General features: G+C 31.4%; 1 protein-coding gene and 2 long non-coding RNA genes across 3 annotated transcripts; 1 reads left to right on the top strand and 2 right to left on the bottom strand.

The window, feature by feature from the left end:
- Window positions 1–5753: 5753 nt before the first annotated feature.
- LOC136062777 (uncharacterized) lies at window positions 5754–7532 on the bottom strand. Its single transcript, XR_010624495.1, has 3 exons — window positions 7438–7532; window positions 6215–6331; window positions 5754–5852 (listed from the first exon to the last, which is right to left on the bottom strand). It is a non-coding gene; the product is annotated as an uncharacterized LOC136062777 (long non-coding RNA).
- A 242-nt stretch (window positions 7533–7774) lies between these two features.
- LOC111990237 (branched-chain amino acid aminotransferase 2, chloroplastic) lies at window positions 7775–11022 on the bottom strand. The gene is made up of 8 exons (XM_065762324.1): window positions 10905–11022; window positions 10543–10720; window positions 10236–10412; window positions 10002–10133; window positions 9518–9616; window positions 8295–8411; window positions 7837–7932; window positions 7775–7780 (listed from the first exon to the last, which is right to left on the bottom strand). The coding sequence occupies exons 1-8, from the start codon at window positions 10946–10948 to the stop codon at window positions 7775–7777; spliced, it is 849 nt and encodes a 282-aa protein (XP_065618396.1). The 5' UTR covers window positions 10949–11022.
- A 13819-nt stretch (window positions 11023–24841) lies between these two features.
- Window positions 24842–25486, top strand: LOC136062778 (uncharacterized). The gene is made up of 2 exons (XR_010624496.1): window positions 24842–24928; window positions 25084–25486. It is a non-coding gene; the product is annotated as an uncharacterized LOC136062778 (long non-coding RNA).
- The last annotated feature ends 333 nt before the right edge of the window (window positions 25487–25819 follow it).

Below are 25819 nucleotides of genomic sequence, written 5' to 3'. Positions count from 1 at the left end.
TTTATGCGTTTGTTGAGTGTTTCAGGAAATATACAGGTTGATTCAATTGAGCTGCTGTCTACACTTGCAACTGATGGATAGTAGTTAAGATTGGATTTGTTGTTATGAGCATTATTTTTGTAATGGGCTTTTACTTTGTAAACTTTGAGCTTTTAGTTTGTGTTTTGTCACGGATTGCCAAAGGGGGAGATTGTTAGGTTCTAAAGATTTAGGATTTTATGTATTTAGAACTCTAATGTGTAGTGTTGGCAAACCATGATCAAAACAGGTTGTTTAGTCTTGTTTAGGCTTGCTCAAAGTATGTTTATTTGTAAAACTGGAATCGAGTGATTGCAGATTTATTGGACTAAATCTGTAAGGATCGATCGATCGAAAATTAGACTCGATCGATCGAACCACGTACAGATTTATTTTTCTGCAGAGTTCCGGTTCAGCCCAAACTCTATTTAAACATCTTGGGGATCAAGTAAAACACTCTTATATATAAAGAAAACCCTAGAACGTTTTTGGGGACTTGGAAGAGAGAGATTAGAGTGCCTCTTGTGCCTCCTTTTATTTTTAGGGTTTTGTACCCAAACCTCTCTAAGTCTTTGTTGCTCATATTTGCTGTTTATGTGAATCTCTTGTGAGATCTTAGATGAGCTTTCCTTCACATAAACTTAGGGTTTTCAAGGTAGAGATATTTTCTACATCTTGATGATCAACAAGGTTGTTGCCATTGAAGATTAAAAGAAAAGCAAGCGGGGAGCTTGTAGCTGATTGAAGAATTCAAGAAAGAAGTAGTCCGTGGATTCGGAGCCTGCGCGTGGTCGTGTCAGGAAGTTTTACTGGTGGGTAGCATTAGGAAGTCGAGCGGGGAGCTTGTAGTCCTTTTGTACGAACTTCAATTCTTTCATAGTGAATTTAGGTTAGCCTTGAGGATCGGTGGGTCAAATCCTTCCCAGGTTTTTACCGTGTGGTTTCCTGGGTGATCATATCTTGTGTTATTTATTTTCCGCTGCTTTATATTCTTGATATGATTGTTTGGATTATTTTAACCTAGAATTGCTTAATTTGACTAAGTAACAACTTGGCTAATTAATCTAGGCTACGCAATCTGGTTGTTTAAGGGGTCTAAATTTCCAACAGGGTTGACTCGTATTTTTCACATGATTTTTTTTTTTAATAAAGAAAACTATATGTATTTGCCATTTGGAAAGTTATGCAACAAATTACTTGATGTAAAATGCATTATTTTGAATTCACCACTTATATTAAGAATGAACTCAATTAAACTTATTTATACTTATTCAATAATTTTAAAATTATACAAATCCTAACATTGCTATCTAAAACAAAATAATACAAAGATAAGTAAAACAAATACACAAATTTTATTTCTACACAATATCAACATTCCAAAATATAAAACAAAATTACAAATGACTTATTGGATAACTCATTTGATAAAGAATAAAAACATATAAGAAATTTACAATCTTGAAAATTAATTTTATAATCTATTATTAATTGTGGTTGGCATTCTATTTCAATTGAGATATATATTAAAATTTGATTGCTTACTTATTTATGCATAATCTCTTTTATGAATATCATATCATTGTTAAGCAACATACACTCTAGAAAATATCACAATTTATTTTGAAAAACCATTTATTTTGGACATAAATTGTTAAAAAAAATAGGTCTAAGCATTCATAATTTATGTTAATTTCATTCTTTGCTTCACTATTCTCACACTTGTGAATGTTTCTCACACATGTCTACAATTTTAAATCTATGTTTTTAACTCTACTGTAACCAAATTATTTTGGCATGTACTTTACTATTTGATATCTAAAATTTTTTACTCATTACAGAATGCTCAACCATTTATCTTTCAATTAATTTGAATGCAATTAAATAAATGTATCAATTGTGTGCTTAAAACTCATAATAAACAATTAAACCAATATTGTCTTAATTTCACTATTTTTTTACTATAAAAAAAATGTTTTAAAAAAATGGTTCGGGTTCGGGTCAGGTCAGGTTGACCCACAAAAACACGGATCGGGTCACAGGTTAACCCATTTTTTCTTCGGGTCAAAAAAATCGGGTTCGGGTCAAGTATTTTTCAGGTCGGTTAGGTCGGGTCAGAAAATTCTGACCCGTTTTGCCATGTCTAATATGAGTATATACATTGAGAAAGAGTTCATTTAATCCCATCCATCTTTGTAGAGAAATAGAGAACCTTTGTCTAGAGGAAAATCTTCTACCAACCTCTCTTCTCAATTTCTCTCACCATTGCTAAATCATTTAGAGAAATTTTTACACCTTCACCTCCATCACCATATACTGAGTGTTGTGAGTTTTGTTGAAGGCTTGGAAACCACTAGAGACATTTCAAATCCAAATCAATTTAGTGGCTTTCTGATGGTGGTTCAACGGTGTTTCCGGTCAACTAAATAAAGAAAATGTTTGGTAAAGCCAATTCTTAGCTAGAGCTTCGAGAGCTCAAGTACATAGGTTGATATGAACTTGGAGGGTTCACAGTCTTTTATGTATCACATTTCGCATGTATTCATGCTAATAAGAATTTTCCAACGAAATGAGTAGGGGAGAGGTTTTTTCACCCAGTATTTGGGTTTTCCTCTTCCTACACACTTCTTAGTGTCTAGCTTGGTTTGGTTTATTTTTTTGCATTTTCATATTGCTCTTTATATGTTTTAGTTATATATATATATATATATATATGTTAATGCTAGCAATATGAAATTTGGCTAATCACTCACATTAGACTAATTGGTAGTATAGGAACGGAAAATTAAAATGAAAAGTCATTCAATAACATATCATGAAAGAGGTTATGATACCACAATGGAATATGAGTATGAAAATGCAACTAGAATACATATAGCACAAACTTTTGTTAAGTTTTTTTTTTTTTTTTTGGTATACTATTTTATGATCATGTTTTTCATTTTGGGTTACAAAAGGCAGAGAAAATTGGCCTTTACCCCTTTCGCGTAAAAAATCCAGCATTTTGCCCCATTTTCCAAACTAATTAGAGAAATGCCTCTCTTTTGAAACTCGATTTTCTCAAAATTGAGTTAAGCTCTATAGTAGCGTTTTAAGGAGCCTATAGTGACGTTTTAAGGAGCATATAGTGGCGTTTTAGAACTCGAGATCCATGAACTCGAGTATAGGTAAAAATAAATAAATAACTTGCATGGAACTCGAGTTCCAAAACGCCACTATAGATCCTTAATATGTCACTATAGGCTCCTTAAAATGCTACTATAGGACTCAAGAATTTTTTTTTTTTTTTTTTTTTTAGAGTTTCAAAATAGGGGCATTTCCTAATTAATTTGAAAAATGGGGCAAAATGCTAGATTTTTTGCGCAAAAGGGGCAAAGGCCAATTTTCTCCTACAAAAGGCTGAAGACTTACAGAGTTAGCAGTTCTAATTATTGAAACAATAATTCCAAATACATACAGTAAACTAATGAGAAATATTACGTCCACAATATTTTCACAATAAATTTTCAGTGATAAATTATTATAAGTGTGAAAAAAAAAAGTAATTTAAATTGTGGATTCAAATAAGAGCCAATAATAACTTACCATATATGATTTATTGTGGACGTAAAACTTTTCAAAACTAATAAATGTATATGATTTTTATTTTAATTATTCTATATATCACACAGGCTACCTAGTAGTATTTTATTTTAGATTTGGTTCCAACAAGTAGGAATTTTATTTTGAGTAATGCTAGGTATGGTTTTAAAATTTAGACCGTTCAAAAAACGGTACAAGAAAGAGGTTCAGAATTTTTAAGGTCAAGTCGATGTTAAACCGAGGTTATATTGTAATGATGTCATAATTTATTTAATAATTATTTAAATTATAAATAAATATATTAAATTAGTAAAAATTGAAAATTTAACTAAAATATAAAAATTATTTTGCAAAAAAACACATTTTTCAACATAAATGTGGATTTATGTATACGTTAATTTCTAAGTCAATACAAATTTAAAACTTTTTTCTCTTTATTCCCTCCATTCACCTGTCAATATCATGTTTGGTCTCATCAAGACATCACCTTTACCAATTTTTTTTTTTTTCCCACGACTTTTCATTTTCCATAGTTTAATCTGCACCACACCTTTTAAAACAATCTCTACAACAAGTCAGTCATTTACTCTTTTATTTTAGAATTATGCTAGAGATGTAACTTTTGGCACAATTTTATGCCACAATTAGCTATATAGCAAGTTATGATTAGTAAAAGTATGTCTCCACATAACTCACTAACATATCCTTACTAATCACAACTCACCATGCGGCGAGTTGTGACACAAAATTGTGCCAAAAATTATATTCCTAGCATAATTCTTTATTTTATTTAAGTAGCTGCAGCTGTCTTTAGGACCAACATTATTTTATTTATAGATACCAAAGTTGGTAAAAAAAAAGGGGTTTCCAACAATGACTTCTTCAACCATTTGCTATTTGCTTTTTCCGTTGTTGTTGAAGATGCACGTACCAGACAGAAGTAGGGAAAAGGGGCTGCGTTTTGGTATTGATCGGAGAAAGGATATATAAGAAGGCTCCAATGTATTTACCGATCCAAACAGCCATTTTTATCGTTACTATTATAGTAAGGATATATGGCGAGTTGTGATTGGTAAAAGTATGTCTCCACATAACCCACTGACATATCCTTACTAATCACAACTCACCATGTGGCGAGTTGTGACACAAAATTATACTAAAAATGGTATTCCTAGCATAATTCTTTATTTTATTTAAGTAGCTGCAGCCGTCTTTAGGACCAACATTATTTTATTTATAGATACCAAAGTAGGAAAAAAAAAAGGGGTTGCCAACAATGACTTCTTCAACCATTTGCTATTTGCTTTTTCCATTGTTGTTGAAGATGCACGTACCAGACAGAAGTAGGTAAAAGGGGTTGCGTTTTGGTTTTGATCGGAGAAAGGATATATAAGAAGGCTCCAGTGTATTTACCGATCCAAACAGCCGTTTTTATCGTTACCAAATATATATTCTCTCGTACACGTTCGCCCACTCCATTGGTAAGGATTTATCAGTTATATATGCATCTTGTTTAGTTTTTGACGTTCCAAGGTAATAACTAACAATTCTATGAATTTGATCTCTAGCAAAGAAGATTATATGAATTTGATCTCTGTATTGACCAACTTCACTATGTGAACATGTAGTTTTTATTCTTTTTGGCTTTGAAAACTCTTCACTGGTCCACTTTATTATGTACTTTTGATGATAGGCTTAACTTGATGGATTTGGTTTTTTTTTTTTTTTTTTTTTTGAGAAAAAAAAAAAAGGAAACTGGGGGGTGGGACTCCTTTTTTTTAGCTATATCTTTAAAGTTTTGAATAATTATACATATAATTAAAGAAATTTTTAAAATTTTGGGGAGGGGGGAGGGCACTAATAGTAGCTAATTAATCCCAGCATAATTTTTCCCCTCAGAATGGCATGTTCTCCCCAATTGGAATATCATATCATATAATCTAATATAACACTTTAGAATTGTGAGTTTAGTGGATTGTTTTTTTAATGGTTTTGGATCATAATCCACTTTTGACTCTGTGCCAATGATTCCTCTATTATTGTTGATTAGTGAACAAAATAAGGATTAGTCAAACCAAAACACCCAAATATTGGCTAGAACTGATAAACCATGAATAGTTCAAATTCGAATCATATTATAGAAGAAGAGTTATCACCTGGAAGCCAAAATCAAGGGCAATGTCAATGATACTTTTTCTCGTAACTCCGGGCAAAATAGTTCCAAGTGTAGCTGGAGTTGAAATAATTTTATCCTACAACATATGGGCAATGTAAATAGAAATGATGCCTACAGAAATAGGATGATAAGAATGTTGAGAAGACTAGTCTTTGAGTAAATAAATACTAAGCTTGCTTTTAATATTGTCTTATTATCTACTATTAACAACATTTTACTTGTGAAAATTTCATGAAAATTTATTTTACTCTAGAATTATTGACAACTATATAGACCACATTATAATATGGACAAGGTTTGGCAAACTTTGTCCTTATAATATGGCATTTTACTTTGTTGATGGAATGCACATACTAAAGAAAGCTTTAATTGATGTTTACGGAAGTAAAATTGATTTAAATAATTAGTATTGCCCGTGACAACAACCATTGTTAGTACCTTCACAATGAAAATGTTACAAACTGAAACCTCCTCAATATTTTGTCCAGTCTTTGCATCCAGGAATAAGACATCGGAGAATCCTTTGCTCTTTGCTTGAGTGAGTGCTTGGAGAACCTATATAGATATATGAAAGAAACGAAAAACTGGTTCCTCTGTATTATAAGCTCATGTGAAGAAGAAAGAACTTTAAGAACACAACAAATAAATTATTGCAATTGTTTCATCATACACAAAAGATGATAAGCTTTTAGGTGAACTTGAGCAAAAGTGCGAGAACTCTAGCTTGAAAGAAATGAAAATATATGTGAGAAATTATATTGGAAAGCACTCATGAATTACAATCTAGGAGTGCTCTATTTATAGAGCTTTATAAAATTAATCTTTTAGCTTTGGATTCCCAAGCTGGTCATAAAATATCTGCAACAAACGACATCGTGTAGCTTTGAACATTAAAAGGAGTGAGTGTTAAACGATGTCGTCTAGTGACACATCTTAAGTCAATCAAACGACGCTGTTTATTCCTTCTTCAGTCTTTAGTTAAAACTTCATCGTTTGATTGCTGATTTGGCATATGACCGTTAGATTGCAAACTTCCTCTTTAAAAAGAACTTTTTCCAAAATATGGATTAAATGATTAAGTTTACTATTTTTTAATATCACGTAAGACAAATAATAAATTCTATATCAAACCCTTTATGATCTTTAAGGTTGTTCCCAATGCTTAGCCAGTAAGTACCAAAAGAAAACTTTTTATTGTACTTTGAAAAATATTACATCAACTAATAACATTTTATTGTATAAATAATTAAAAAATCTCACCATTAGATTATATGTTCTCTATAATTTTAATATGTATGTCAAATTTCACACTGATTAGACTTTGTTTTGAATTTGATTCATAAACTTATCTTTAATGTATAGTTTTAAACTACAAAAACTTGAACTTTTAATATTTAGTTGATGACATAGTTATTTATCTTTGATCGTTTTGATTTTTTAAACATAAAAAATAAAATAAAAATAATAAAATTTAATGGTAAATTTGGCAAAATTCACATTCAATAAAAATAAATAAATTAAATAATATAATATTACTTAAAATTATATCAAGTATAACTTGAATACACACCATTTTTTTGGCATTATAAATAACAATTCTAACACAGAAATCTAGTGGATGCCTATGGGTACCTCAAGATAGAACAAAATGAGTAGCTCACCGGTGAATAGTTGGCGATCGTCTTGACACCTCCAGCTCCACCAGGGGTAGCTCGATGAAGCTTATCCTCAACAATCAAGTTTACAGGCGTGCCAGTGCCCTATTATATATATACAGACGAAGTACGTGTGAAGAAAANTCAGAATGGCATGTTCTCCCCAATTGGTATATCATATCATATAATCTAATATAACACTTTAGAATTGTGAGTTTAGTGGATTGTTTTTTTAATGGTTTTGGATCATAATCCACTTTTGACTCTGTGCCAATGATTCCTCTATTATTGTTGATTAGTGAACAAAATAAGGATTAGTCAAACCAAAACACCCAAATATTGGCTAGAACTGATAAACCATGAATAGTTCAAATTCGAATCATATTATAGAAGAAGAGTTATCACCTGGAAGCCAAAATCAAGGGCAATGTCAATGATACTTTTTCTCGTAACTCCGGGCAAAATAGTTCCAAGTGTAGCTGGAGTTGAAATAATTTTATCCTACAACATATGGGCAATGTAAATAGAAATGATGCCTACAGAAATAGGATGATAAGAATGTTGAGAAGACTAGTCTTTGAGTAAATAAATACTAAGCTTGCTTTTAATATTGTCTTATTATCTACTATTAACAACATTTTACTTGTGAAAATTTCATGAAAATTTATTTTACTCTAGAATTATTGACAACTATATAGACCACATTATAATATGGACAAGGTTTGGCAAACTTTGTCCTTATAATATGGCATTTTACTTTGTTGATGGAATGCACATACTAAAGAAAGCTTTAATTGATGTTTACGGAAGTAAAATTGATTTAAATAATTAGTATTGCCCGTGACAACAACCATTGTTAGTACCTTCACAATGAAAATGTTACAAACTGAAACCTCCTCAATATTTTGTCCAGTCTTTGCATCCAGGAATAAGACATCGGAGAATCCTTTGCTCTTTGCTTGAGTGAGTGCTTGGAGAACCTATATAGATATATGAAAGAAACGAAAAACTGGTTCCTCTGTATTATAAGCTCATGTGAAGAAGAAAGAACTTTAAGAACACAACAAATAAATTATTGCAATTGTTTCATCATACACAAAAGATGATAAGCTTTTAGGTGAACTTGAGCAAAAGTGCGAGAACTCTAGCTTGAAAGAAATGAAAATATATGTGAGAAATTATATTGGAAAGCACTCATGAATTACAATCTAGGAGTGCTCTATTTATAGAGCTTTATAAAATTAATCTTTTAGCTTTGGATTCCCAAGCTGGTCATAAAATATCTGCAACAAACGACATCGTGTAGCTTTGAACATTAAAAGGAGTGAGTGTTAAACGATGTCGTCTAGTGACACATCTTAAGTCAATCAAACGACGCTGTTTATTCCTTCTTCAGTCTTTAGTTAAAACTTCATCGTTTGATTGCTGATTTGGCATATGACCGTTAGATTGCAAACTTCCTCTTTAAAAAGAACTTTTTCCAAAATATGGATTAAATGATTAAGTTTACTATTTTTTAATATCACGTAAGACAAATAATAAATTCTATATCAAACCCTTTATGATCTTTAAGGTTGTTCCCAATGCTTAGCCAGTAAGTACCAAAAGAAAACTTTTTATTGTACTTTGAAAAATATTACATCAACTAATAACATTTTATTGTATAAATAATTAAAAAATCTCACCATTAGATTATATGTTCTCTATAATTTTAATATGTATGTCAAATTTCACACTGATTAGACTTTGTTTTGAATTTGATTCATAAACTTATCTTTAATGTATAGTTTTAAACTACAAAAACTTGAACTTTTAATATTTAGTTGATGACATAGTTATTTATCTTTGATCGTTTTGATTTTTTAAACATAAAAAATAAAATAAAAATAATAAAATTTAATGGTAAATTTGGCAAAATTCACATTCAATAAAAATAAATAAATTAAATAATATAATATTACTTAAAATTATATCAAGTATAACTTGAATACACACCATTTTTTTGGCATTATAAATAACAATTCTAACACAGAAATCTAGTGGATGCCTATGGGTACCTCAAGATAGAACAAAATGAGTAGCTCACCGGTGAATAGTTGGCGATCGTCTTGACACCTCCAGCTCCACCAGGGGTAGCTCGATGAAGCTTATCCTCAACAATCAAGTTTACAGGCGTGCCAGTGCCCTATTATATATATACAGACGAAGTACGTGTGAAGAAAATCTCAACTATTATGGATCTATGTGTAGCAGAAAAAAATTCAATTAAGTGAAGCTCATTGAAATGTGTACATTATTCATGACAATTTTAAACTCTCTAAATTTATGTGTAGGTAAAAGGACTAGCTATTTTGCTAGGCATATCAGTATGGCGTAACATGAGTTACTCAATAATACTGCTTTGAGAATCAAGAGTGCACAAATAAAGGACCTTCCAAGTTCCATTTGTATAACTCATTTCTTCCCATGACTACTTTATTCTCCATTGTAACTGCTAGAGCCATCCCTACAACAATTTCCTGCAGTCACTATTTCTAGGATCAAAGTTTTTCTCAGATAGCACAACCCACCTTATAATAATTGCCAACCGGAGAAGTGTACACTAGGAATGTATATTCTGGTGCCGGCGCCACTCCCAGAATCGATCCACTTCCCATTAGCAAAGGCCTAATATATAGTGACCCTTTTCCTGGAGGTGGCACCTATATATGTTTGAATTCAAAACAAGAACATTGGTTCATTCAAAAAGACAGTACTAAATGGAACTCAAGGGGATATTGAAGGTAGTGGGGATGAATTAATACCCAACGCTTGTTGGCAAGGACTGTTTGCTTTACAGCATCAATAAATTGCTCGACAGAAGGTGATGGCATGCACATTCTTTCTGCACCCATCTTCATGCGCATAGCATTCTGCTCTGGCCTGAAGAGCACGATATGACCATCTTCTCTCCTGTATGCCTTAAGGCCTTCAAACAATCCCTAAACACAACCATGCATGCATTTGTCAGTTGGATAAAGTTGTTCACGTCTGATTAATAAACAAAAAGAGTTGTAGTTCATGTTTATTATGCTTCAATTCTCTCATGTAAAAGTTGCATTTGCTACTGACCTGTCCATAATTTAAGATTGCGGCAGCTGGGCTAAGCTCAATTTTCCCATAAGGAGTGAGATTTCCTTGTGAAAAGTCTTCTCCTTGAAAGCATTTCATCTCAAACATGTAATCCGTTGGAGTTAAGCTAAATCCAAGTTCATCCCAGTTGACATCAGCGTACTTTTCACCATAATTACTGCATTTAATTACAAAAACAATATGTGAAATAAAGACTATGGAAAAATAAGTTGCTAATAGGTTTGTGCCATACATGGAAGTAACTATTATTATTTTGAAAGCAATTCCAGGCAAAGAAAACTTTCAAATGAATAGTATTCCCAACTTTCTTAACAAAGGCATTCATGAATCATTCCGATTACCTGTGGATAGTAGCTTCTTGCACTGAGGGTGCCGGTGGAGCCATGATGCAAAGATGTAATTAAGGAAACAGTCAGGCAGTAATGTCAATATAAGACCTTCTCTATTTCGAATCTGCCCTGCACCTACAAGTTAAAAAAATTGTAACCTCATGTGGAAAGTAAGTATATAGTTGAGGCTCGTCATGTGCGCTTTTGTTAATCAATGGATGCAGCTAAAACGGGAAATTATGGGAAGAAAAATTTACTATTATTTTAATGTAATTATGACTGGAAATATAAATTCGCAAAGAAAATCAAGAAAATTTTTTTTTTCACTGAGAAAACCAAGTTCACCGATACTAAGATTCGAACCATAAGTCAAAGGAATTATGCAACCAAGATTCGAACCATAGTGTGTTCTTTTGAGTTAAAAACCAAATCCATCGTCCGGCGGGTGGTACCCTTGAGCTTACTCAACTGCATCTTGGGGCGTGGGACAATGACTATACACGTGCCCCCCCCCAAAACAAAAAAAAAAATTTGAGCTAGTGAATGATGCTCTTTAAAAAAATAGAATTTGTCAGTTGGTCTAATAGTTGTAATGAAAATTTAGTTTTTCTTTACTCAATTTCTTTTCTTGTACATGTCTTATATCAAACTAAACACATTTTATATACTCATTGGAGTTTCAAAGATGATAAATTTTCCTAAAAATTATCTCTTGAATAAACATATGTCAAAGTTATATTTAATTTTGTATACAATATATATTTATAAATTATGTCTTGCTCTATTATTATTAATATCTTAAGGTTATATATGTGTGTTTACATGTGTGTGATGGTCTGTCTTAATTCTTATTTGATATATTAGTACCACAATTTGGCCCCCTCAAACAAAAACCCTAACTCCACTCTTGGCTACAATGTTCTCAAAAGCAACATATGCTGCATGAACCATGTTAAAAACTAACATAGATGCTCATGTTATAACTAAGAGTCAGGGCCCTGTTACTTTCCTTTGTTGTAATTTTTATTCCGTTGAATTAGCAATAATTAAACTCTCATCCAAATGCAAATAACTCAAAACAAAACCTCCAAAAAGGAAAAGGAAAAAAATGAAGCATAATGTATGAACAATTAAGACAAAAGACAAGTAGTTGCTCAAAATTTAATTTCCCATGCAAAATGTACCATAGGAGCTAATATTAATTTGGGTAAATTTCACTAAACTACTCTAAGGTTTGGGCTAATACTAACTAGATCCAAGACTTTTAAAAAACAACCAATTTGGTCCTTAATAGACAATTTTATCCTTGAGTCCGTTTAGCACAGTTACTTTATTCTCACATTCTATTCACTATTCTCTTTTTCATCTCAAACCCCTCCCCTCTCTTCACTCTCTTCTCTCATATTTTCTCTTCTATAGCAAATGTTTATTACATGCTAAGATCTTTGATTTCAATTCACTGTGACCACACTAACATGAGCATGGATATAAGCAAAAATCATCTACAATTGCACCATGTCATAGACCACAAACATACACTAATACACATATAGCTATATAAATTCTAAAACTTGAAACCCCCAAAAATCATCCCAAATTACTAATCAAACACAGATTCATATGCATACATGAACAAAATCACCATATTAAAGTCATTTTGAGACAAACCCTAAATCAAAAAATACCCACAAATCTGCAAATGACCATACATAAACCCCCTTTCAAACCCAAATAAAAAATCACCAAATCCTTATATCACATAAGAAAACCCAATCCCTAAATTGACCAAGACCCAAACCAACAAAGAACCAAACCAAAAGAGAAATAAATTAATTAATTAATTAAGAAAAAAAAACAAAAAATAGAACAAAGAAAGAGGATAGAGATTGGCGGCCACCAGTGGTGGTGTCAGAGCTCGTGGGTCTTTGCTAAATGTTCCCTTGATGTTTGGCACACAAACCCAAACACAAACAAAGACCCAAACCTGGAAATAGAGACCCAAACCCAAAAACGAAGACCCAAACACGTTTGGCATCAAATTAGAGCTATTGGCAAGGAACAATAGCAGCAATGGTGATGCGAAGTTCGAAAATCCCTAGCCAAATGTCTCCATGGCACTGATTTGAAGAGAGAGTTGAATATGGTAGTGGAAAATCATGGGTTTTGGCCATGAAAGAGAGTCTTCAGTTGCCTGTGAGTGTGGGTGAGAGAGAGGGAGTCGCTGTGGCTGAGAGAGAGAGAGAGAGAGAGAGAGAGAGAGAGGACAAGAAGAAGAAGAGCCAGAGGTCTGAGAGAGAGGGAAAGAAGGGTTTGGATCTAGGATGAAGAGAAGAGAAGGATTTGGGCTAAAGTAAATGTGCTAATGGAGTCGGTGACAAATTTGTCTTTTAAGCATCAAGTTGGTCATTTTTGAAAAGTTTTGGACCTAAGTGGTATTAGCCCAAATTACCTCAGGATAGTTTAGTGGAATTTACCCTTTTAATTTCTTAGGACTAATATGATAAAAGTATAAATAATAAAAATAAAATTTTGATATATCTGATTGTGCCCATACTTCAATTACCAAGCATATCCTTCTCCAAAAAAAAAAAAAAAACCAAGCATATGAATGTTAATATGAAGCACAAAAATTACAAAAATGGAGGCTAATTACCATGCATATGAATGTCAATATTATACTACATTGACACTTTCAATGGTCCATTGTATCAGGTGGAGGAACGTGTTATTCCAGTAGAGAAGTTGATGGATGCCGATGAAGTTTTCTGCACAGGAACTGCAGTGGTTGTTAACCCTGTTGGTAGTGTAACTTACCAGGGTATAAGGTAGATATGAATGGCTACGTATTTGTTTTTCTAGTGAAATCTTAGGTTTGGATGGTGATTTTATTTACAACATTTTAGTTCATGGCACTGTTAACATTGCTACTTGATTGTCGAAATGCAGGGTTGAATATAAAACAGGAGCGGAAGCAGTATCCCAGAAATTGTGTGCAATGCTAAAAGGAATTCAAACTGGTCGTATTGAGGATAAGATGGGATGGACGGTCGAGATCGATTGAGCATCTAATCCTTATATAAAATTTAATAATGATGGTGGAGACTTAGCTCTTTGTAAAATTGAATTTTTCGATTCAAAAAAATATATTATTGAATTTTAGGAGGTTATGTTTTCCTGTTGCTTCGGCATTTTTTTCCTTTTTTTTTTTTTTTTTTTTTTGCAATATTTATATTAACACATACGTTATCCCATTTTTCTCGTTACAAAACAAGAAATTATTAGGTCCACTAAGAAAGCTGCTGACGTAGTCCTCCCTAACCTTCCAACCAACAAAATATCGTTATTTATGCAAATGTGACATTACCTGGTAATTTTTATTTTTTATTCATTGTACTGATTAAGATGCTTATTCACACATTTGCATAAATGATATTGTCTCATTAGTTAAGAGGATCATGTCAGCAGTCATCCTAATGAACCTAATAATTTCTCCTATAAAACAGCAATTTTATCAAGAATATTCCTTTCCTCCAATTCTTTGGGGGAAGATACAAGGATTTTGTTGGTGCATTAATTCTAGTAACAAAAATATCTATTTGATAATAATTTGAATGAGAAAATGTTGGAATTTTCAGACTCTAATAATTCTCAAATGTGGAACCAAATTATCTAATGTTTATGTTATCAAAAAGTTAGATAAGTCTCAAGCATTCTTTTCCTATTTTTGTATGGATGGAGTCCATTCCTTCATAACTGCTATGTCTTAAATCTTCTTTCTATGAATTAATAAACTGATACGATTTTCTTCTCAAAAAAAAAAAAATCAAAATTTTTAATTAATTAAAATTAAACTATCTAATAGGAGTTGGGTTCAAATGACACATGGTGTAACTCTAAACGATATTACATCACCCAATAACTTGTTATTGAAATCATATTTTAAAAATCTTACCGTTGGATTATATGTCCCATATATTCTTAACAAGCATATCAATTTTCACGTCAATCAAATATTATTTACCTTTTAATCCATAAACTCATATTTTATGTATTATTTTAAACTCTAAAAACTTCATTTTAAACAATTTATTAATGATATGATTATTGATCTTTAATCACTTAAAATTTTGCAATTCTAGAAAATATACAAAGAAAATATAATTTAATAGTAGATTTGTTCAAATTTGCATCTAATTAAAAAATATTAGATGGTATAACATAATTTAAAGTTACAACTTGAACTCAACACATCCAATTTATCATATACTAAAATATAAAAGTTGGGCTTAAAAGTTATGGTTTTGCCAAGTGACTTCACTAAATTACAGCAATTTTTTCTAAACTATGGTTACACTAAGTGTGTTAAAAACCCATGAGTAAAACTAACTCTTGAAAACTGACTTACAAGGAGAGGGAGCTCAAGAGCTTTTAAACACATAGTTAAGCTTACACTTAATTCATGTGGGACATCAAGATCATAACATACCACTACGCTCTGCAACCGATGTCCACAACTCACTCTAGCGACACTAAACCACAACTCATTTGATCTCATACTCAATGAACTATGTCTAATTACTTGACATGATGGTTGGCTCTAATACCAAATGTTAGAAACCCATGAATAGAACTCATCCTTGAAAACCGGCTTGCAAGGGAAAGGGTGTCCAAAAACTTTTAAACACATGGTTAAACTTACATTTAATCCATATGGGACATTAGAATCATAACATACTGTTAGGATTAGTGCCTTTAAATCCTATTGTATGATGTTATGTATGTTATTATGTATGACTTCATGTTGTGATTAATAAAATTGTTTTATTATTATCTAAAATAATTGTAACATGAATATTCGGACATTATCATATACTCCATGAGATGCATAAAATGTGATTTATGTGAAAAGTCACAGAAGATATAAATCACAAGTTATTTGTAAACTCAGAATTTTAATTCGTAGTTAGTGATAAAATTAGGTGTTTTATCTGCGAATACTATAACATATCAACTAAGACGATTTGTCTTGATCATGGAAGTAGAGACTTATAGTTGATGCGTTGTTATGTTTTAAGAGTTAAGACATATTAAACTGGATCGCTGTGAGATTTATTATTCTCCTAATGACTGTCAAATGAATAATAAATCTAACTTCTATTTACATGAACTCTTAATTCTAAGAGAATAATGGACCTGATCATGAAATGTAAGTTACTTTAATATATTAGGAGTGAGATCTAAAGTAACGGTCAAAACCTTAGTATGTTGGGCTACCACATTTAGTGTTGATGGAACACATATTCTCAAGATGGAATTCATAGTCTCTTAACAGAGATACAAAATATTCTCTTAAGATAAGTTTAATGAGTTTGTTATTCAGAATATTAGGCCTAACTACTTTAGTAAATAGTTACTAAAGTATATATTTATGAAATTAGATTTCATAAATATATGATGAATAACTTAAAGAATTAAACTGGGTACTCAAATATTAAGATGTAGTAATTTACAAAGTGGCAGTCTACATTCATGACTTTGTATTACTACGAATATTTTATGAAGTGGTTGCATATACAATAAAGTTTTGGGATATAATTTATTAATAAGGCCTAGAGTGTAATTATATTTATATAGTGGTATTAAATATAATTAATGGGAACTTTGAACTTGTCAAAAGTTGACAAAAAAGCCCAAAACTCATTTGAGCTAGTGTCTTATTTGTTCCCTTTTGGTCCCACTCCAAGCCACATACTAAAGCCCAATTGGAAATGCCCAAAATGCTAGCCCAATTAGATAATCAGTTATTATGAGAGAAACATACCGAATTTTGTAAGAACAACAAGATACAAAAATTGGTATACATGTGAGTGTTGGACACTCTTTCATTCTCTCTAGAACATACACATATAACTAATTGTGAGACCACACTTCTTTGGAATCAAGTGGAATTAGAGTGAAGATTAAAAGTGTTCCAAAGTACTTCTAACATTTGGTTTTGAATTTCACCGCTTCAAAGTACACTCTCTTGTTCTTATATTCTGAAACTTACATAGTGCATGTTATCAATTGCGAATGAAGTAGATCCTTTAATTTTCTGCTATGTACATGCATGTTTCCATCAAATGGTATCAGAGCAGTCTTCTATTTCCAATCTGTATAACATGTTTTGTGAGTTTTGAAATTAGAGATAATAGTATCATAATGTTAGAAGATTATATATGTATTTAATTTTCTACATGGTTGTTGAAACTATGGTTTGATGAAAATTGATATTAATGTTATGATGTTGTTTAAATTTGAATTTAAGTATGTCAAATTGAACTTTAAGGCTATAGCATCAATGGAATTCAGTTTTGATATTAAATGCTATTTATCATGTTCATATGGTGATTGTTTATTCATGAAAACCGTTGAAAACTGTTCAGATTTTCCCTTCAAAAACTGAAAACACGGGTTTTTTTGCGGGTAACTTTCTCACAAAATTACTCGCAAAAAATGCTTTTGAAGCACAAAACTTTTTGTGGGTAAGCTTTACTCGCAAAATAGTCATGGCATAGTCATGAAAGTTTCTGTCTGAATTTTGTGTTTTCACTATTTTGCCTTAACTCATTTTCGCGAGAAGAGCTTAGTCGTGAGATACTCACGAAAATGTATCTAAAGAGAATTTTGAATTTTTTTTCTAAGTGTTTTCAGTTGTATAAAATGCAAGGCTATATGTGATTAGTTTACACATGTTTACAAAATAAAAACCTTTAATTTGAAACATCTAGTGGGAGAGGGATACAAGGGTTGGATCTCATGGCCTCCATTGTCGGTTCATAGTAGCATGAAATATATACTTTTTCTTTGCTTCGAACTTAGCATTCCATGCAGAGAGTATTTATTTTATGGTACTACAGGATTGAATTTCTTGGTTTATAATGGTTTGATCAAACACCTTATCTTAGTCTCAAGCTTTGCATTCCATGCAGAGGGTGTTTTGTATCATAGTACTACAAAATAAGTCTGTTAAGGGGTTGAAATGTGACTACACATGATTCTAGACAATAGTATACACTAAACTAAATATTATAGTATCCTCTATGTTGAGTTCTTACTATTATTATTTAGAGGCCAAATGTATAACGGCATATTATTAGTGTTTGATAAGAGTTATCATGATAGCAAGGCGGCTTGTGTTGGTGTAAATACAAGAAGAGAAGGAGTCTGCAGATTCGGAGCTTACACATCGTCACGTCAATAAGTTACTACATAAGTGAGCAATAGATTTAGGATTAAATCTGATTGCAAAAACTTCAATTCTCTTATAATGGATTTTTTTACCTTAATGATAGCTATGTTAAATTCTTTATAGGTTTTGATCATAAAACGGTTCGTTTCACCGATTTTCTTGAGTCATCATATCGTGTGTTATTTACTTTTTCGCATCTTTGCATGATATGATTTATTGTTGTTTAACCTAGATTTGAATAATTAATCCAAGTAATCTCTTGGTTTATATATTAGGTTAAACAATCTGGTTTTAGGGATCTAAATGAACAAATAACAACAATACAATTTACCTATAAATTAACTACCTAAATAATTACTTAAGGACATAGAAAAAGCACCTCAATTTTACAATAAAACATATGTGCAAGCATTGTATGTGGCATGTAACTTTTGTCAAATAAAAACATAAAAAATTATGATTAAGGATAAAAATATACTTTGAAACTTTCAGTAATAAAATTTTGGTTGGAGTACATTTTAAATGTCTTATAGAACCTTCTAATATAAATGCTATATCCCTTTTGCTCCGTTGCTTCAAGAATAATTACAATAACCTCTAAATAACAACAACAAAATAAAGCACAAATCTAGTATAAAGAAACCCAATTGCCCCAAGAATAACATGAATTATTTGTAGAAAAATTATTATTGACAAAAAATAAATAAATAAAGCACAAATATGGGCTAAACACACCATTGCCCCAAGGAAAACTAGAATAACCTTCAAAGAAACCCAAATTCCATAAAACAAAAAGAAATATACACACCAAAAAAAAAAAAAATTCTTAAATCTAATATCACAAGATCCAAATCGTAAATCCCAATTTTTACCCATTTAGCTCGGTCTCGCTCTCTTAACTCTTATTCTTTCTTAACTCAATCTGTCATGGGAGTTGGCCACTCCAACCTCCAAGCCTGACACCTCAACACGCTAATCACAGCCATTAATGGCTTAGGGTGGGAATGTTTTGTTGATGTCTCCACACTCTCCACCCTTCTGGTTTGATCCATTAAGTTGAATCGGTTGAGATATGGTCATGAATCTCTAATATCTCTCCTTTCCCTTGTCTCTACAATGTGTTTTGTGAAAAATTGAAAATTGGCTTTTTATTATTTGGTTTAATATCAATACTGTTGCCTGCACTCTCCTCTCTTTTCTATTTTTGCTTAATATCGTATGTGTGAATGCAAGTGTTATTATTTGGTTTTTGGTGTGAAGTAATAAGGGTCATTGATGGCTTAATAAATATTAATAAAATAATGGCATTATAAAATCGAATGATTCTTAATTTCTCAATTTACACGGTAAATTGTGAAGTGTTTAATTTTTTTTTTAAGATACACTTTTATATATATATATATATAAATATATATATATAAATATATAATGAGTTTGCTGTAATAAATTGTATGGCAATGCTATATTTTTAAGAAACGAGAGAAATTTGTTAATCTTATGTCAAAATATTATTTAAATGATTAGGTAAATGTATAGGATAAAATTCTTACAACTAATTGTTGTTACCTCTTTGTAAGATCACGGAAAAATAAAGTACAATTTTGATTTTTTTTATTAAGAAAAATTCAAAATAATTTAGAAGCTCATAATGAGAATGCAATGTTTTCAACATCTAGTTTTATGTCCCAATTTCTAAAATCCATCAAATAATTTTTTGAAAAATCACCATTAATAAAATTGGTAATAGTTCATTAAAGAATAATCTAGATATACTTCCACAAATATAATTATGATGTTAATTAATAGTTTATGTTAAGTTTGGTCTATACCAATTTTTTTTTTCATTTATACTTTCTCCCCCCCCCCCCCAACCCAACTGCTTCCGTCCTTGAAATTTATCTAAAATTAAATGATTTGTATAAATTTTAAGTTTTCTAGAACTATTTTTATACACTTATTGATATTAATCTTTAACTTATCTAACAAGAAAGCCTTTATTTAAATTATTTAAAGAATAATTATAGTGATTGATATAATTTAAAAAGATAATTACACTGGATTTATTCAAAGAAAAAATATTTTTTAAATTAATTATATGAAACTATCTTGATGAAATTTTCTTATATATATATATGTGTGTGTGTGTGTGTGTTTTATTTTGTAAAGTTAAACATATTCATATATTTAGCTGGACACCCTGAAAAGTTTCTAGGTTTGCCAACCCTATTCATATATGCCAGGTTTTACCAAATTTCTAGGAAATATGGTGGAAAATACCCTTTTCATTCACCAGAATTTTGCCTATTAACGTACACTTTTCTCCCTTACAGGAAGTCAGGAGAAGTGAAACTTGTATTGCATTATTCTAATGCTCCTGTAAGTGACATTAAGCTACACTAAGTACATTGGATTATTATTATTTAATAGCATGAATCTTGTATTAATTCATTGAGGTATTTTTCTTTTTTTAATGGGAGCTGAATAATATATTGGATTATTGCAGAAACTTGCAAAAAGAAAAATTCCATCAGCATTGCCATCCGAGACACCGCCTACAACCCGAGCCCCTTTGTACCCACCAATATCTGAAGTTCATGACCCTCCTTCCTACCCAAATTGTTCTCCTTCTCCAACATGGTATCCGCCCTCAACTTCAGCTTATCCGCCATCTCTACTAGCCTCACCCTTTTATATCCACCACCATCTCCAACTTATCCTCCACCTCCATATCCACCACCTCAAACTTAACATTCATACTAGAGTGATTTCGGATGTGTCTACAATGGGAATGAAAAGGATGTATAAAAATAACACAGCCATCAGAATAATGAAAACATACTCTTTGTTTTCAGGAATTATTTATTTATAGTGATTTGATTTGAGATGTTATAAATTAATTGTTCGATGAATAATGAAAACATAATCTTTACTTTCAGGACTTATTTATTGGTAGTGATTTGATTTGAGATTTTATAAAATAATTGTTCAATATTGTTCACAATAACTTTTTATTGGATTCGTGAATTATGACAAATTTACTATTAAATTATATTTCCTTCTTATATCTTGTATGTTTCAAAATTTTCCAAAAGATAAATTATTGAAGCGTTGTTTAGGACTGTTGATACCCAAGAAAAGTGACTTTTTGACTCAATGGGAGACGGTCATGTCAATGTTTACCATAAATAGGTAGGATCCAATTATAGTAGATCTGGTTGAAACGGCCATTCAAAATTTGCTGGAACACGTAGAGAGTAAAATGAAAAGCTAAGCGGATTTGTATTAAACATCTGATGATCAAAGTTTTATATAGCAAAACATTTTGTTTTTATTACGAGATTAATTATTACATAGTAGACTAAACCACATGAAAATTCCCAACAGCATGTGCCCAGGGAGCGTGACAGAGAGACAACCAATTTTTCCCAGGAAATAATTCTAAGTAAAACAAACCAAAACAAAAGGCAAGAGAGGGACATGACATCTCGCTGTAACTAAAGAAGTACTAATAGATTGCATAAAGTTTTGCGCACTTCGTACAACCTTTATATATATATATATATATATTTCTCTCCAAAGACTAGGCCTGAGGCGCTGGTGGGCTTGGAGAAGGAGCTGTGGATGGAACGGAGGCTGCTGCATCACAATAGCCACTTAGAATATTGCCTTCCTCAGCTGTGAAACCGAGTGAAGTGAGCATGGCAGGCCAGCAGTTGTGTGTTATAATAGTAATGGCACGGCAACAGTCAGGACCAATATCAGCCTGGCCATTGAGGAAGAAAACAACAATCTCATTTGAACATGATTTGAGCTCCAATAGCGCATTCCAGCAAGGGACTAAGCCTTCACTGGTATCAAGCGTTGCTGCGAGCCTGTGTCCGGGCTTAATGTACAAGTCCCTTGTTGCTGTCACATTTGTCACTGCCAAGAGACATGCAAGAAAGAAAAACATAAACACATTTCCGCTAGCCATTGGAAAATGATTTGTGTGCATGTGTGTCTATATGAGAGTGGGAGATTGAGAGATATGAAAAAGTTGAGAAGTGGGAATCTATTTATAGAGCAAGTGATGAGGGAGAGGAAAGGATTTTGTGATGTTTAACCATTATAATGGGATTTAATTGTATTAATCAAAAGGAGATAATAGGAGATATGATGGGTTTCTGTAACTGTCATCTGATCAATCAAGATTTTAGCCTTAGGAAGCCGAAGGTGTACAGATTTATTTTATGGGAACTTATGACAAGCGGTGCCCCACACTTGTGAAAAGCCTGGGCAATTTTTTTTTTTTTTTTTTTTTTTAATAATCATTCAAGCCTAGGCAATCTCAAATTCAACTTTGTTCTAGGTAACTCTCTTTCAAGTTTTTGTATTTTAAAATGTCTAACTCTAAGTAACATTGATATAACTCTAAGGTTTTTTTTTTTTTTTATACTTCAAGATATAACTCTAAGTTATGTTTTATACAATTTAATATTTTTTATTAAATGCGAATTTTAACAAATCTATCAATCACTTTGTGTTGAACCTCTTTTTCTCTTCCTTGTATGTGTTTTTGTTTCTTTAAAAAAAAAAAAACTATTGAATTAGATTATTTTCTTATATTTTACATGCTTACAAAATTTGAAAATGATCTGAAACCAATAATTATGTCATTAATTAAAAATTTAAATTTAAAACTTTTACATTTAAAAAAGTGCATACAATATTTGTTTTTCAACCTAATAGTAAATAACATTTAATTGAAACGAAATTTGATATTAATGTTAAGAATATAAAGAACATATAATTCAAATAGATTTGGTGGCTTATGCTATTTTAGTGGAAGAAATTATGTGGATGCTCTAAAGCCTAAACCAAATTGAGTTTGGCCTCAAAAAGTGATGGGAATTTAATTAATAACTAGATGATATGGCACTATCACTTAAGTTGTCATATCAATTTATGGATTTTTTTATTATAGAAATCAAAGTTATGATTTCCATTTCGTTCTGGCAGAAATTTTCATTCCAGCCGCTAGCGCTTAACCATGATGGATCACGCCCTTCATTTCTTTTTCTTTTCTTTTCTTTTTTTTTTTTCCCTGATTTTCATCTCCAATTGTTTGGCTTGTTTCTTTTTTTTTTTTTTCTTTTTTTTTTTTTGGGAGAAACAAAGCTTGTTTCATTTATTTTCTTTGTTTGTTTTTTTCCAGTGTTGTGAACCTAGGTGCGCGACTAAGTCTATCATTGAAAAGGATAAAGGAGGGAAAGTGTAGGCTTTTTGTTTTGACTTTTAATTAAGACCCTCCACAGTCCCAGTCCACAAACTACTAAAAATATGTGAATGAAATTTACTTATCATTATTAATATTATTATTATTATTATTATTATTATTATTAAAAAAAAATATTGGGTTTGAGATTGATATATTAATTGAAATATGGACTAATAATTGTAAAATTCTTAGTGAATTTATATGGGTTTTGACCAAAAATATGTATAAAAAAAACATATGTATATAACTAAAAATATAAAATAGACATTACCCCGAAATAATAAGTTGAAACAATACGTAGTATTAACCTATGATGTTCACTCCATAATGATTGTTATTTATAATCAAACCAAGATATTAATTGATTTTTATCAAGGTTATCAAAATCGAGATCTTATATTGGATCATGAAAGATAAATGAGATCGTAAATCGTAAGATCGGATCGTGAATCGTAAGATCGAACATTATTTGAAAAAAAAAACAAAAAATACACATTAGTATGTTAAATAATTATATAAATTATATATTTATTGATATAATTATCATACATCACTACTTCCATCTGTAAGCATCATTTAAAGAAGCAAAAAACCTCAAAATGTAACACTTTAGTGGGATATTTTTTATTTGGGTCCAACTGGCACTCTCTCTACATTAGAGTGGAAAAACTTGGTCTATTGGGATTTTATTTTTCATTTAGGTCCAACTGAACATTTTGTCAAGTTAAAGAAGATTACAAGAAACCAAAGTCGTTTGGGATTGTCAAAATTGTACGATCCTACCAATCCTAAACAATTGCAAAGATCCTTGAAAGAACCGGATCATTTTGGGCAGGTGATATCGTAAAATCGTAGGATCATAAAATCCAAATCGGGATTTTGACAACTAAAATTTTTATTGTAAACAAAATTTGAATTTCAAATCTCTTATTCAAAGAAAAATGTTCAATTAAGTTAATTAGTACCCACCTAATTTATAAAATTTTGGTTGTATATAGCATTTACCTCTAGCAATATTTCTTAAAAAATGTCAAAAAAATATTTTAAAAATATATTATTAATAATAAATTAATCAATTATCATTATCCACGTCATATTGTGCGTGTTAATTTCTTTTTTATTCTTTTTTGGTGAAATATAGTGTTAATTTCTTACTCCTTACCTTTCATGTCCCTTGCTGGCTTAAATACCGCGTATACTACTATTCCAAGTCGATTGGTTAGAACTTAGAAGTGGACCAGGGGTCATCAAACTCGTAATTGTTCGCTAAACTGGTAGACTCTTTCCAAACTTTTTTTTTTTTTTTTTTTGAGAAAGACTCTTTCCAAACTTGGTTGGAAGAGATACCTATAACATTGTTTGACTCTAAAAGTCTTGCACAAAACTTCGAGGAACATGTATCCCACGCGTAATATATTAATGAAAATTCCAACTAAATCGTTGCAGTAATACTATACGAGAGTTCATCACAATCCAACTAAATAGCTGCTGAAATCAAATCCATCATGTCGATTATTGGCATTCAAGGCCAAATTCTTGAGGTCACTGGTAATTGTTTCTATGGCCCTTCAATTTCTTTCTTTTTATAGCTTTAAACTAATGAAGATTACAGCAAAAACGACAACAAAAATTAATACCCCAATCACATCTATCTCCATGTATATATGTCACTCTTGTTCAATGTCGTTTTTGGTTTGGTGCAGTTGTTGGGTGCAACAAGCTCAAAGACACCGAATGGATTTCAAAGCAGGACCCGTATGTGTGCCTCGAATATTCTAGTGCCAAGTATCGCACTAAAACTTGTAATGGTTTGTACCAAATTCACTGTCGGATCTGAATTCAAACTCAAAGTTTTTTTTTTTTTCTTTTTTTTTCTTTTTTTTGACATTTTTTTGGTTTTATTTGTATATAGATGGTGGTAAGAATCCGACATTCAACCACAAATTTAAGTTGGAGTTAATTGAAGGTTATGTAGAAATAAAAATCATGGTTTGGAACGAGAATAAATTAACTTCCGACAAATTCATCGGCAGTGGAAGGTAATTTGTTTTTGTAGTTTTTATGAAATGAAAATGCATTCTTTTGAGACCGGCCCTTTCGGCTTAATTTTAATGGGTGGTGTTAGGTTCTAAGGTCTTAGGATTTTATGTATTTAGAACTCTAATTTGTAATGTTGGCAAACCATGATCAAAACATTGTATGGTGTCTTCTTTAGACTTGCTCAAAGTTGGTTTAATATTGTAAAGTTGGAATCGAGTGGCTGCAGAAGTACTTGGGACTCTCGGCCTGGCTCGATCGATCGAAGAATAGACTCGATCGATCGAAAATCGCACAGGTTGAATTTTCTGCAGAATTTCCAACTCAGCCCTACTTCATTAAACGTTTAGGGTTTTATGTTTTTATCCCGCTCGACTTCCTAATGCTACCACCACGTTTTTG

This window comes from Quercus suber, unplaced genomic scaffold (genome assembly GCF_002906115.3).
Source record: "Quercus suber isolate HL8 unplaced genomic scaffold, Cork oak 2.0 scaffold_452, whole genome shotgun sequence".
NCBI classification, from domain to species: domain Eukaryota; kingdom Viridiplantae; phylum Streptophyta; class Magnoliopsida; order Fagales; family Fagaceae; genus Quercus; species Quercus suber.
The sequence above is the reverse complement of the archived record's forward strand: the minus strand, read 5'-3'. Positions and strand labels throughout refer to the sequence as shown.